The following is a 15630-nucleotide window of genomic DNA, read 5'->3' as shown; positions in this document are numbered from 1 at the left end:
TAAGAGTGTAAAATTACTATTATGAACTTACTGATAATCTATGCTATACAGTGCCAATTTTAAATGCAAATCAGAGTGCTCACTTGTATGTAGAATCACTGACACTGTATAATTTGTGTCTTATAGCTTGTACACCCATGGGAATTTGATTTCATCAAAACAGTGGAAATCCTGGATATGGCTAACACTGATATTTTCATTTGAGTTTCTAATTCTTGCATATTATTCTCATTCTCGTTTCTCCTCTCTTCTCTTATCTGCCTGCCTGTCTGTCTGTCTGTCTGTCTATCTATCTATCCATTTGTCTATATCTTTATGTGCATGTGTGTACTATATACAAATGTACACATGTGTGTGCATGGTGTGTATGTGTGTGTTTCTGTTGTGTGTGTGTTTTACTCACACTTTCAAAGGACCCTAGGATCTTCCTGGCTTCATCTTTTTAGCACTGGTGTTACAGGCAGACTTAATACTGCCAGATTTAGTTTTTCCATGAGTTCTGGGGGTTTGAACTAAGGTCCTCATGTTTGATCATTAAGCACACAACCCATGGAGCCATCTTCAGCTTCCTGAAAAGGAACAGTAGTTAGGAGTAACCTTCTTGCTCTCTACCTCTGTGCCATTATTCTCACCATAGGTGATTAGGATTGTGAGTTTTAGGGTACCTTTGCCTCCTTCTGTTTTGGAACAAGTTTTGGTGTAGAAAGAAAGCATGGCCTCTCTTGGGCAGTTGGGCCTTTCCTGTGACTCCCATGTATTCACTATCATGGGTGTAATGCATTCATGTGCTAGTTTTGAGTCCTCCTAAGCTCCCTTGGACTACAGGTCAACCAGAATTCTGTGCACATGAGGTATCTCCAACACTCCATGTAAATGAAACAGCAAAGAGTAACAGGCTTACACAGGACATGTGTATCCTTTGTTGGCATGACACCTCTGTTGCACCACTGAACTTCAGTTGTGAATTGAATTGCAAAGACAGGATTATCAAGAATTTATTCATTGATAGCCAGGCATTAATCAAGGTTCATGCTTTGGAATGGCAAACTCTGTGAGAGTATTTAAAATGCACTCTCTTAAAGTCGGCCCTGTGTAACACAGCTGCCCTGATCCCACCAACTTCTCTTCCTTCCCCAATCTCTCCATCATCCATCTTCCTATCTGAAAGCAACTGCAGAGGAGTGGAGGACTAAACCCCAGATGGCTATGGGTTGCTGCATCTGAAAGAGTTGGGATTTGGACATATCCAAAAAGACATAATCTCTTATGACAAGCAACAAAAGCAATATTCTTTTTGTTGTTGGATATTTTATTTATTTACATTTCAAATGTTACACGATTTCCAGTTTTCCCCTCCAGAAACCCCCATCCCATCCCTCCTCCCCTGCTTCTATGAGGGTGTTCCCCCACCCACCTACCCACTCCTGCCTCTCTACCCTGGCATTCCCCTATACTGGGGTATCGAGCCTTCAAAGGACCAAGAGTCTTTTCTCCCATTGATGTCCGACAAGGTCATCCTCTAAAAGCAGTATTCTTTATCCTCTGTCATACCTCTCCAAAGATGCCAGGCCCTAAACAAGATCATTAAATGACTCTGTATAGGTCACCATTCAAATTCTGCAGTTCTAAACTACTGCCTCACATACTCTGTAGGCAATTATTTTCAACTTAACATTACCATTTGTCTTTTTTCTCTGAACATATACTCATGTGAAAAAACGATTTCTTCTATAAGTTACCTTGGTGACGGTGTCTTATAACAGCAATATAAAAGTAACTAAGACAAGTCTTTTAATGCTAAACAGGTCAGTTACAATGTTTGGCTATTATAAATTGTTCTCTATAATATATTCATTTCAGTACATCATCATACTTCCTTTGTACAAATACTAGAAGTAAATTTTCTAAGGCTTGCTTTTTATAGTATTCTTCATTTTTCAAGTTTAAGGTTGTCTATCACTTTGGAGATGTTAGAACCATAGAGAAAATAGTTGTTATAATAATTAACAATAAATTATGTTCTTAACATGCTTTCTTTTTTTTCCATGACAACTTCTCAGAGAAGTGTTCTTCCTAGTTCCATGGTTTCAGCAGCTTCTCTGATAAAGAAACACTTGTTTTCTGGTTCCTCAAAATGGCCCTGATGGTCAATTTCTGGTTTCCTACTGACCGTGGCTCAGTAACTGACATCCCTTGACACTTCAATAGCTGGTTGAAATAAAACTTTGAGGTTTTGATTCAATTCCATATCCAATCATATTTTGTATAAAATTCCCCCATTGTATTTTTCAGATGTATCTCCATATTTTTTGTGGAGTTTCAGACATACTTTGCTCAGGATTATTCCCAAACAGCATGGATCCATTCCATTGTAGACTGTATGACAATGCTTTGTGGTGAGTATTATTTACCAGGATGGACAATTAGTGGAAATTATGGAATTGAACATGGCAATGACTTTTGACAGGATCAGGATCAGGTGACACTGGTTCATTATTCATTTTTTAAGTGTAAGGACGTTACAAGTTAGGAAGATTGAAAATCTAGAAGATCAATCTCATCTTTAGCTAAACCTAACAAGACTTGCTTTTGGAATTGATGGCCTTGACTAATGCCAGATGGAGAAGTTCATCAATACACTTGGCAGGACACTACTCATTGGGTTCATCTGTATGCTGAGTGTTTTAGAGCTTGTGGTGATCTGGGGAGAAATTTCTGGGCAGAATGTAAAAGGCTATGTCTTTCAATTTGATGGCCTTCTCATTCTCCAGCCATGCAAGCATACACTGGATAGGACAGTAATACATTTCTCCAACCCAACTACTAACCAGGACCATCGTTGCTTAGCTTCCAAGATTCAGCGGGATCAGGAGCTCTCAGGGAGGCATGGCTACAGACAGTGCATGAGCCATTTTTACGGGGTCTTCTTCAGTGAGTGACATCATAGCTCAAGTCATGGCTTTGTTTTTGCTTCTTTACCAGAGTGTTTCATATTCAACTCACAGATGTCATCTTTTCTTGAATAGGAGAAGTATCAGGGAAGGACAGGAATATGTAATCAAGAGCTAAGCAGGATCACAGTGGTTATAACTTCATTTGAAAAATCCCAAATGTGCTTTCTAGAACATGGATGGTGTTCCAAGAAATTCATGAGACCTAACATTGCATCTGCCATAGAGGATGATAAAACTCTTCTTTTTATAAATTTTGAAACAAAATTACCAACTTGGTTACCTAGTGAATTTCTTTGATCATGTTTAGTTGGAACAATATTTCTAGCCTGGACCCACTCAATCCTTTCACTAAGAAAAATTCTAAGATGCTTTAGAAACTTTTATGACTTGAAAAAATTTTATCTGGGGCTGGAGAGATAGCTCAGGGGTTAAGAGACCTGCTGCTTTTCTAGAGAACTGAGATTCAATTACCAGCACCCACAGTGCAGCTAACACAGTGCAGCTATGTGTAACACCAGTTCCAGGGAATCTATTGCCCTCTTCTGATCTTTGTTGAAGCAGGCTCACATGTGGTGTACATATATACTAGACACAGACAAAACAACCATACACATAATATAAAATAAATAAATCTGCTTATTATAAATAAACCTGTTTCAATGCCAAAAGAGAAGTACTGTATTAATCAGTTACTTGTGATAAATTCATCCTACTCTGTTCTGCATACTGACTCATATACTTGTCTTTAATAAGTTGAATTTTGTTATATTTTCTTTATTTTTAATAATTTTAATCAAGCAAAATAACATATTTACTTTTAAATGTCTAAATTTAGGAAACAGTGGGATGGTGTTGAAGTTGTTTCCTTTGACTCTAGGGTAGATTGTGAATTTTTTGAAAATACTTGTTTACTCTTTCAACTGATAAGGATTCAAAAAAAAAAAATCACACATTTAAGTTCTACACGTGTCTTTCTTTCCCTTTCATCGAGAACTGGATTTTCGGGTCGGTGTTAGTCACAGTGTTAGTATCAGCAGGACTCAGAGAATATGCATAACTCATTTCCCTAGCTGTTAGCTTCTGGAAGTTATTTGAGGCTCTCCACAGAGCAGTACAATGATAACAATGATGGTGTAGGCTCTGGGCAAGCTCAAACGCTGGGACTGTGATCCCTGCCATCCTTGTTTACGTGCATTCACCAGCTCACCAGGTTATAGACTATGAGAATTTAGAGCTTGAATAAGAGACTTCGAATTGTACTGGGACCCCCCCTCAAGAAAATCTGCCATGGGATGGACAGAGAAGCGAATGTGACTTGTTGCAGTTGCTGTCAGTTTCTCACCAAGTTTAGTTTAGGTGACTCAAATGTTTTCACTTTCTGGTAACCACAGTAGCAGCACCCTTGAGAATTCAACAGTCTCTAGTGACTTGCACATTCCAATTCTCCCAGAGTTAAATATTCTAACAGCCATGGCTTTAACAGGGATGGTGGTTGGCTAACAGTCTATCATGTGGGAGTCTCCAATTTTAACTTTGTCACTACAAAACTGATCATGTTAAACAGATATTCAGAGACACAGCTCTTCTGATTCTCCTCCCCTCCCTCCCCGAGGTACGGGTAATAGCATGATTTTCTCCTTCAAGGTCAAAATTCGTTCATTAAGTAACTGTCATCATTATTGTTATGTTGTAAAAACAATACTGTATTTAACATCCTTGAGCAAGTGACATGTAGTTTACATAAATAATTGATGTGTGAAAAACACCCTGGGTCTGTAGAGATGACTCATCAGTTGAAAGTATTTAAGAACAGTTAAGAGCACTTAGGTTTGGTTCCTAGCACCCCCATGGCAGCTCACAACCCTCTGTAAATTCAGTACTAGGGGATCCAACAAACTCCCTTATTTCCTACTGGCATCAGGCATGCACGTGATGTACAGGCATGGATGGAGGCAAATACTCATGCACACAAAAATAAAACAAAAATCCCACATGTTAGCACTGGATATGCAACTGTAAGAGAATGAGATAAGAATGCAGGAGTCTAAGTCAGGACACTGAAGCTCTGTCGCTGCCCTGCTCCTTATTCGTGTATCTACCAAGGGTCCCTCTTCCTTGGGTCTCAGTGTCCAAAGCTATAAAACTAGAGGGCTGGACCTGACCTTTAGAAGGTTGCTGGCTCTCTTCTCCATCAGCGCAGCACCACAGTGTTTTCAAGGTATCCCCAAAGCCTTTCTTCCTACTGATATGTTTGTTGTTTGTGAAGCTCCGCTCGGAAGTGTTGTCAGTAACCAGTTATCCTGTCAAGCGGGGATCATGCTGGGTGGCTTGCTGGCATCTACTGGCTTCATCCTGGGTTCATTTGCCACCAGCTTGAAGCACCTCTACCTCAGTCTGGGAGTTCTTACAGGTAAGCGCACTTTCTCCTACAAGTCTGGCCCCACCTTTGTTCAAGTATTGTCAAGCACATAAACACAATAGAGATTTACAAAATACTTTTTTTTAGATGCATAATGCAGCTAACTTAGCTTATGGCTACCTACTTAGCAGTTACAGACACTTGGAAATGTAATTCCATTACCCTAGTGAGCCTTACCACATAAATTTTGGTGTGGTGTGGTGAGACATAACTTTACTCTCTGACATTACATATGCCTAAGACTCTGTACGCAGAAGAAATAATAAATTTGTATTACACAGTACAAATTTTCAACAGTGGTTGGTCATCCTCTGTCTTCCTTTGCTGAGTAAGACAGTAAACACTGTGTTTGGCCTGAATTTTCTGGTCTTTATTTTGAGTATTATTATCCAATAAATGGGAATTTCAATTTAGAAAAAATAGCACCTTGCCTTGGGTAGTCTTATATTTCACATTATTTCTCACTGTTATAAAACCCCCACTTTAGAAAATAATGATGGATTTTATGGAAAGAGAAGAACATATCCATTCCACAAACTTAAGGGGACTGCATAGGGTTGGGATGAGGTTGGCTGGTGGGACTCAAGGGGCATTTTGTTCATCACAGATACAGGGATGGAAGGTGGTACCCGTTCCTGTGTGGGGATGTGCTATGAGTATAGGGTGAACTAGGCCAGTGATGTGTGTACCTCAGAGTGAGGCTGTGCATCTGCATCTGACTGCTAAGGAAGTTACAGACATCCTTAGTAACTCACAGGGCCTGGCTGCTAAGTTTACTAAGAACTGGTCTGGTTTTAGCACTGAAAGTCCCAGCATCTGGAAACCCATAGATCTGTTGACCGTCTGTACTACAGATGGGAATGGTGTTGAGATTGGTTCTTCTTTCTCTCCTCTGGCATTATCAGTTATCAAATGAGGTGCCACATATTTTATATCTATCTTTGGATGTATTGAGGTAAATAGCCTATGTGTTCTGAAAAGTACTCTTGAAGCCCTTTAGGCTTTCTAAATTAAACTGAGTTAGTAGAAGCCAAAAAGCTTTTAAAAGCTTTCAGACTATTGGTATTTTTCTGAGGGACTTGAGGAATATTTCCAGATTCCATGTAATATTCCCTAGTCTATGATGCTTCTCACCTAAATGAAATTATCCTGCTTCCGTGGACTTGTATATTTCTGTACAAACCCTGGGAAACATAAACCATCAAAGCTGTGTCTTCTCAGGCAGGGAAGAGGTGAGACACGTATTCAGCTAGTTTAACATACCAAAAATAGGCAGGATGGAGAGGGAGAGAGGATGTATGGAAAGAGGTGGGGGATGGTCCGTTTCTTTGTTCAGCATTTCCCTGATTTTGCTAGGAAGTTCCCGCTTAGCTTGAGTAATGATTTTTTTTTTCAAGTTCCTCATGTCTTCGAGAAATAATTTCTTTTAGTGTATTCTTCCTAAGGAAAAAAAGTCACAGAAGTCCTCTCTGTAGTTAGTAAATTATGGAAGAATGGCAGGAGGATTACTTTTTCAGCTGGGTACACAAACAGCTTGAAAGGGATTTCCTGGAAGATTAGATCTTCTTGAGTCTCAGTCATTCTTTTTTCCCACTGTCTGCTCACTGTGAGCCAGCATTCATGGCGGTCTCTGTTTCCCAGGTCTTGGATTTGCTCTTTGTTACTCTCCGGCAATTGCCATGGTGGGCAGGTATTTCAGCAGACGGAAAGCCCTCGCTTATGGCATTGCCATGTCGGGCAGTGGCATTGGTACCTTCATCCTGGCTCCGGTTGTTCAGCTCCTCATTGAACAGTTTTCGTGGCGAGGAGCTCTGCTCATTCTTGGCGGGTTCGTTCTGAATCTCTGCGTCTGCGGCGCTCTAATGCGTCCCATTACCCTTAAAGAGGACCGGTCAGTCCCAGAGAAGAATCACGACCGTGAATGTCAGAGAGAAGACTGTAAGCAGGCGTCTCCCTATTCACCTTTGACCAAAGAATGGACAGAGACCCGTCTTTGCTGCTCTTTGCAGCAGGAATATGGTTTCTTACTGATGTCAGACTTCGTTGTGTTGGCTGTGTCTGTTCTGTTCATGGCCTATGGCTGCAGCCCTCTCTTTGTGTACCTGGTGCCTTATGCTTTGAGTGTCGGAGTGAGCCACCATCAAGCTGCTTTCCTCATGTCCATCCTCGGGGTGATTGATATTGTCGGCAACATCACATTTGGCTGGCTAACTGACAGAAGGTAAAATATGTGAAAAACGTAACTGGTTTCTCCTAGGGGTCTTTAAGCGCCAAGTTTTCACTGACCTAATCTTGTTGCACACCTACCTTTGGAGGGTAATTTTGATATCTAAAAGCGTCTTTCTTGCTGATTCTTATAGATCAGATGTTAGTAAACTTTTTACGTTCGGGGACATACAGAGCAAAAATTGTTTGGCTTTGAGATATATATATATATATATATATATATATATATATATATATAGTCTTAACTCTATAGGTGCAGTCAGCACCAGAGCAGCTGTGTTCTGATAAGTATCAATACACACTGAAATGTCTATTTCTATATTTCACCAAATGTTAGGGTGTTTGTTTGTTTTTTTCTGTTTACAACCACTTAAAATGAAACAAACCAACCAACCAGGTAAGTCACACAAACAGCAAGCTAGATGTGGTCCTAATTTGTCCACACTTGTTCTAGATAGTCTAGGTTGTGTGTCATTCTGAACAGCACAGAGTAAGGACACCTAAAAGTCCTAATACAAATTTGATTGCAGCCCAAGGCAGCTTAGTCCTCCACTGAGCCAGAAGGCTGGCTGCTGTGGTCTTAACAAATTCTGGATTGTCCCAGGGATTAACTAATAGCAGAAAGAGGATGTCACCCCGTCCCCAGGTAGGAGGGTCAGGTACAATGACACACAATGCCATTAGCCACACACTTAGATGTCAGTGTGGGGTTAGAATACTTTTATGATTTTGGAAGTTTAGAGTCTGAATTTATAGGAACTCTACAGCAAATAATTAATTACCTGTTTGGATTGGAGACTTCTAATGGTGCCTCAGGTGAGGAATTACTTATATTTGAGTCATGAGCTAAGAGAGCTATCATCTAATGGCTTCTCACAAGTTCCACTTTAGTCGTTAATCAGAATCCGACTGTGACTCTCTAGCCTTATTAATGTAATAGTTTAGACTGGTTCCACTTGTTTTCTTTTGTGCTTGGCTGCTGATAAAAGCAGCAACTCCCATGCTGGACAAGTTCACTGAGCCACGCCCCAGAACTTTCCACATTTTAAATTAAAGACAAAGGAAGGAGGAAGGGTGGGGCGATGTCCGCTGTACACAGATGACTCAGAGAATCAACTTGTAAGCCTAAGGAGATGTGGCTATGCACAAGACCAAAATTCTTGTGCCAGTTCTGCCCCTTGTTAAAATCACCTACTGCTGAGAGTCTCGAGGGCCTCCAAGTATCAAACAGGTCAGTGCAATAGTTAGAGGATGATAAGAGGAAGCATTCGCAAGTCGACAGAGCTGACATTCTATGGTCTTTCAAATTATTGGTATTATGTATTAGGGTGGCATTACAGAGAGGGAATGGAGTGGCTGGAACAGCACTGGGGGAGTCTGGATATAGGACTTAATCACTAGACCAGACCTTCATCGCACCTACATTTCCTTTTAAAGTCTTTGTATTCCAGTCTCAGAGAGGTATGAGCACTTGGGTTATTGAGCATGTGTGATGTGCTCGGGACCAGTGAGCATGCGTAATGTGCTTGATACCAGTGACTACCATGTCTCACAGCACTGAAGATGGTAGTTGCTTGTAGCCTCTTGACATGCTATGTATTATTTCACAACCAGGTTTACATATATTGAGGTGGATACTGTCATTGTTTGATGAAAGAATTTTAGATTAGAGTTACGCAGGTAACTCTTGACATTGCAATCTTGTACATATCTAATTTTAGAGCAGCACCGTACTCTACTTCCTAGAGACACACATTCATTTACATATGCTAGTAGAACAACCAGAGGATAATAGGAGCTGGCAAGATGTCCTAGCAGTAAAGAACACTTGCTTCTTTTGCAGAGGAATGGAGTTCAGTTCCTAGCACCCACACTGACCAGCTCACAACTTCCTGTAACTCTAGTTCCAGAGAATCCAATATGGCCTCCATGGGAGCCAATGCATTTATGCTCACGTACTCACACACATGCATGCTTGTGTGTGTGTGTGTGTGTGTGTTTAAGATAACACAAATAGAAAAGTACTTGTGTAAACAGCTGCAGTACTTACAGCTGCATGGATTGGCTCAAAATCTCTTTTATGGAATCTGTGTGTCCCATATTCATTATGGTTCTTCACATCCGTAGGTGTCTGAAGAATTACCGATATGTTTGCTACCTCATTGCTGTGGCACTAGATGGGCTGTGCTATCTGTGTCTCCCAATGCTTCAAAGCTTCCCCCTTCTCGTGCCTTTCTCTTGTACCTTCGGCTACTTTGATGGAGCCTATGTTACCTTGATCCCAGTAGTGACTGCAGAGATAGTAGGGACTACTTCTTTGTCGTCAGCCCTTGGCGTGGTCTACTTCCTTCATGCAGTGCCATACTTGGTGAGCCCACCCATTGCAGGTAAGCTTTCAAAATCTACTAGCCACTGTCATCAGATTGATGTTGAACCTACATTTCTGTGTGTAGCTCACATGCCAAAAATGAGGAAAAGCTTTCAAGTGAGCTGGGAAAGAGTGAAAGGCTGTAGGGATGCAAAAGACACCAAAGAACCATGGTCCTACCCACATTCTGCCTTTATCATGTTTCCCCCAACAAAGTAAGGATGGTAGCTTGCCTGGAAAGAGAAAGTCCCAAGTTAGGGTCTTGGTTCCAGTTTATACTAAAGATAGAAGTAAAAGAATAGAACATTTGCTCCAGTTGTAAGTCGGGCAAGGTCAGAAGGAAGTCTGCTTCCAAAACAGAGCAGTGGGTAGTGAGGCTAAAAGAGATCCAGGCGGAGGGCAGGGCTTTCTCTGCCATCTTTATCATTTGTTTGTGCCAAATGTCGGTAATGGGCAAGTTTTCATGCAAACAAATAACGACTATGGTATATTTTGGAGAATGTGATCTAGCGGTTTATGACAGAGGAAATTAAGATTCTATTTTAATGCAAAGTAACTTCTTTATCCCTACAGAAGTCCACATGTAAACCAAACCTTAACAAAAATATGTGTAGAGAGCATGGATCATGGGAACTGTGGGATGAAAGTTAATTTTTCTATTCCAGTTTTATTTTGTAGAGAGCATGGATCATGGGGAACTGTGGGATGAAAGTTAATTTTTCTATTCCAGTTTTATTTTGGGATTTGAAGTGGGTGGAGGGAAGCTGCATACTTTTCTGGTGGATTTCTTTGGCATATAAATGATTTTTTTTTTTATAAATGATGTTTTAAGGAAAATTTATAGATGCTCCTTACCAACTGCAAACCCATTGCCTGCCAGAGTAAAACTTTACCACACTGGTTCTCTGATCCTCGTGAGCCATATTTTTCTAACACAAAACACAGTTGTCCTTCCATTTTGTGGCTGGCATAGATATTGGGATTGATATGCTGCAATAGAAACAAAAATAAAAGTAAATCTGTGACTATAGATGTAGGACCTCAGGTGTATGCATTTAAAACAATACACGACACAATGCTGTGCACGTGATCTTAGCCAAAAGGCCAAGAAGCAATGGCTCAGAGTCCTAATTTTCAAATAAGGTATGGATGAAATCAGTCTTTCATTGACAACTGGATGCTGCACTGAAGTCTATTAGGTTACTTAACATAGCGTATGGCTTCTGGGACTCCTATTAGCATTTTGCATGTCCACTTAATACCTGTATCAATGATCCCAACTTCAATAATTCGAATGATGCTTAAAGCTACCGACTATGAAATACAATCACAAATCTTTTTAACCAGATTTCATGGAGTTAATAATCCCTAATATTTATTGTGTGAGTAGCAAACACAGAGGACTCTCCTAAGTCCTTCACTTAATAGCAATTATTAATTTATATATTTCTCAGTTGCTGCAAGATATTTTTAGGCCATCTGCTTTTCGTTCAAAGCAATGATGATGTGCTATAGTCTATGGAGATTTTCCTGACAAATGACTAAATTTGAGAGTGGGTAATCCACTAATTGAATTGTTAGTTCAGCACTGTGGTTTTGCTTTGTTGTAGGATGGCTGGTGGACACGACAGGCAGCTACACTGCTGCCTTCCTTCTCTGTGGATTTGCCATGATATTTAGTTCCATCCTGCTTGGCTTCGCTAGAATTGTAAAGAGAATGAAGAGAACACAGGTGCCTTTCCTGGTCAAAGACTCAGACCCCAAGCTGCATCTGTGGACCAATGGATTAGTGGCTTACTCTGTAGCAAGGGAGTTAGATCAGAAAGATGGAGAATCCCTGGATAAAGCCAGGTCTGGTTGCAACCTCACATGACCTGTGTGGCCTCCCTGGGAATCTTCAAGGCTGATGGACCCCAAGTCACCAGGTTGTTCACAGTCTGGAAATATTTCATTTAGACAGAGTATCACCTCCTAAGTAAATTATTAATACTGTTCTGCTAACATATTTATATGAGGAAAATAATGAGCAACAAAGAGATCTGGAATAGCCTGGAGTTTTCTCATTCAGGATTTGTACTCACTACAAACTTAGCTCCAGGGGAAGGTCAGGACATAGTTGATGGGGTATTTCAGGGCAACTACGAGGCAGAGGCCATTGAGAACAGTTTTGTCATCACAAAATCGGCCCCTCCCCCTCATTCTGAACAGAAGCAGTGGGTGTACTGGCAGTGGAGATGCAGTGGTGGCTTGAGGGTAGAGTGCCTCAATTTTTAGAGTCGCAAAGAAGTTCTTGAGTGTCTTTGAAAGGCAATGATTAATGTACAACAGATGCTCTCTTATCAGTTTCCCTGCCTCTTCCAGTGGGTAGACATGACCTTGAGAGACCCAACTACCATCAAACACCATGGCTGGGAGAGACTTTAGAGAGTGGCTGATGGTAATATTTTATTTGAAATTGTCTTGTTGAAACAGGAAGCTCTTTTTCTTCGGGCTGTGCCCCCAACACACACGTTTGTCACTACCACATACTGACTCTAAATGTAACATAAACCGTTCAATGGTGGAATAACTGCTCCATCTTTTCTGAAGTGAGTGTAACACCCCAGGAATCTGAAGAAAAAAAAAAAGATCTAATTTGAACTTCAGACACATTCCTTTTAGAAATAGAAAAAATGTTGACAGTATTCCAATTGAGCAGTAATTGAATTCTTGAATCAGCAGGTATCTAGTGGGAGTCTTCTTTGCAAAGCAGTCATTGAGTTCATCATTATCCGAAAAAGGGCTTGGGGGTTTTCTTATCATACAAGATGGCCTTTGGAGCCCACCGTGTCCCTTGTTGGATCATAGTCATAAATCTGACTCATTGGCTTGGAAGCGTCTGCTCCTTCTTGAAAAACAGACTTTCCTGGGACTTGGAATCCTTTCTGAATTTTTAGATCAGAGGAGAGGACAAGGATAAAAAAGAAGAAGGTTGGGTCCCCATCTTATCTCCAGCTGTTTTCAAATCCACACAATGACAATTCCTGAATCCCAATCATGTCCCATCTGCAAAGAAGGACAAGTTACATAATTAAATGGGGGATTATTTTAATTGTTCAAGAAGAATTTAAATACAAGTCACAAGGAAACATTTTGATCTCAGAGGCCATGTAACCTACTGTCCCCAAGAGGCCTCAGAGTGGCTTTTGCCAGACATGGTGCTGGGAGAAATAACAAAGCATTGAGGAATGGCTGAGGTGGCTGAGTCCTCCCTTGAACTGGGTATGTTTATATTGCTATATTGCTTTCATAATGAGATACTGATTTGCTTTGATGGATACTAGTCCATTGTAGCTTTTCACAGAGAAATTTGAATGTTCTGTTTTTACTCAGCCTGGGACTTTAGTTTTGAATCCATTCACTTTGTTATTTGCAATTTTAAAAATACTTTGGGTCTATCTGTAAAAATTCAAAGTTAAAATGAAATACTTGTTTTGGAATAGCACTTTACCTTAAATGTCATTTTTTAAAATCATAAATGTTTTTTTATTTGTATGTTTTAAAAGCATTGATTATAGTAAATTTTGTTTGTGTGATTCTGTAATATAAATTCTCTATTGTGTTTATGAAAAATTATAGTGATCAAAAGTTTTAAATTTTATATAAAAACATTTTGGATCTTTTGACTTTATGCAATACATTTGACATGCAATACATTTGCATTCTAACTTTCTCGAGACAACATTTTTGATGAACCAGTAGGAAAAACTGTAGATTTTAGAGTTTACAGTTTGGGCATCTGCACAACATGTTACTAAAACAACATCTCTGTGTATTTAAACAGTTGGTTCCAAAGCTAAGGAAGTCATGGGATTGGGGTATTTTGTGGAATCGAGAATAAACCTGTAGAGGAATGATTCTATGCCTTAAATATTTGTTTACCCAACTGTAAGTTCTCCTTTGTAACTGATTAAAAGTAGGAAAACAAGACAACATCTAACGTTTCAATGTGCCATTTTTTTCTTTTGCTTAAATTAGAAGTTTATGAATGGATCAGATGTGTAGGATAATGTTTTCTTAGTTCAAAGGCAAAATAAAACTGATTTATAGTTACATGTTTGGAACAATTGTTTTTTTCCTCAGACAAGGGATTTGGACAGGTAGGGGAGTGGGCCTATCCAGATCATGTTAAGACATGGCTAACGTGATTTACAAAACCCTAAATCCTCCATTGAGTCCTTCTATAACACTATATATAAAGTGATAAATATTTCCTATATACCTTTTTACTTAATTCCTATATTAACTTAATGCATCATTGTCTTGAGAAGGTGGAAACTGAGGTACCGGGTCTCATAGATCAGTAGCTATTACACTATAGAGGAGGGATGCTGTCTGATACTATCTAATGCTGAAGCCTGCATCTTCCCATTGTGACTGTTTAAGTCATCTTAGGTAGATTCAAAAAGCCATCTGAAAACAGATCCTCCATTGGATTATGCATCTTTCTCCTGAATCAGTATAGATGGGGTCTACATTATAAATTCCTAAAAGATGCCCAAGATGGTTATTGTTGTTGTGTTTTAAAATAAAACAGAAAATAAACAACAACAACAAACCCACTACTTACAGCAAAGTTACTTAGTTTCCTCTTGATTGATGTAGGTTTCTCTTTGGGAGAATTTGGGGTGGGTGAAGCCATGATGGAGAGGAAATGAGTTCTACCTCCCAGCTCTCCTTAGTTGTTCTATTGCCAGTCTTACAATGTAGCTCTGATTGTCGTAGAACTTACTATGTAGACCAGGCTGACTATAAACTCACAGAGATTTTTTTTCCTTTAGCATTTGATTTCTTCCCTTCAAAAACTACATTTTAATTATCCATGTGACTATTTTCAAATTACCTGTGCCCCACCTTAGTCAGTGTTCAGTTGCTGTGAGGAGACATCATGACCACAACAACTCTTAAAAGAAAGCATTTAATTTGGGTTGGCTTATAGTTTAGAGGTTTAGCCCAAAAAATTAACAGTCATTGATCATTAATATCTCTCAATATCGATGGTTTCAATTTTCCAATAAAATGACACAGGCTGATAGAGTAGGTACAAAAACAGGATTCATCATTCTGTTGCATACAAGAACACACCTCAACATCAAAGACATTATCTCAGAGCAAATGGGTGGAGAAAGATGTTTCCAAGCAAATGGACCTAAAAAGCAAGCTGGTATAGTCATTCTACTATCTAATAAAATGGACTTTAAACCAAAATTAATCAAAACAGAGGAGGAAGGACAGTTCACACTCATCAAAGGAAAAAAATCCATCAAGATATGTCTCAATTCTGAATTATCTTTACCCCAAATGCAAGGACACCCACATTTGTAAAATAAACAATAGTAAAGCTGAAGTCGCAGATGCAACACCATACATTAATAGTGGAAGACTTCAACACCCCGATCTCACTAATGAACAGATCATCACAACCAGACAGAAACTAAACATAGAAATAATAGAATTTATAGACATTGTGACTCAGTGGACCTAACAGATATCTACATAACATTTCACCCAATACAAATGAGTATACCATCTTCTCAGCAACTCACAGAAACTTCTCCAAAATTAACTGTATACTCTGTCACAAAGCAAGTCTCAACAGACACAAGAAAATTGAAAGAACCTCC

At 39.6% G+C, this 15630-nt stretch overlaps 1 protein-coding gene across 4 annotated transcripts in view; it reads left to right on the top strand.

Moving 5' to 3' along the window:
- Nucleotides 1-14059, top strand: part of Slc16a12 (solute carrier family 16 member 12) — an 82686-nt gene extending 68627 nt beyond the window's left edge. For all 4 annotated transcript variants that reach the window (XM_076919405.1, XM_076919421.1, XM_034487852.2 and 1 more), the window contains 5 exons: nt 2293-2396; nt 5221-5364; nt 7015-7594; nt 9727-9986; nt 11578-14059. In XM_076919405.1, the coding sequence (XP_076775520.1) occupies nt 2293-2396; nt 5221-5364; nt 7015-7594; nt 9727-9986; nt 11578-11840 (1351 nt within the window). In that variant the 3' untranslated portion in view covers nt 11841-14059. The remainder of the gene's footprint in view (nt 1-2292; nt 2397-5220; nt 5365-7014; nt 7595-9726; nt 9987-11577) is intronic.
- The last annotated feature ends 1571 nt before the right edge of the window (nt 14060-15630 follow it).

The sequence above is a fragment of the Arvicanthis niloticus genome, chromosome 1 (assembly GCF_011762505.2).
Source record: "Arvicanthis niloticus isolate mArvNil1 chromosome 1, mArvNil1.pat.X, whole genome shotgun sequence".
In the NCBI taxonomy this organism is placed as follows: Eukaryota; Metazoa; Chordata; class Mammalia; order Rodentia; family Muridae; genus Arvicanthis; species Arvicanthis niloticus.
The sequence above is the reverse complement of the archived record's forward strand: the minus strand, read 5'-3'. Positions and strand labels throughout refer to the sequence as shown.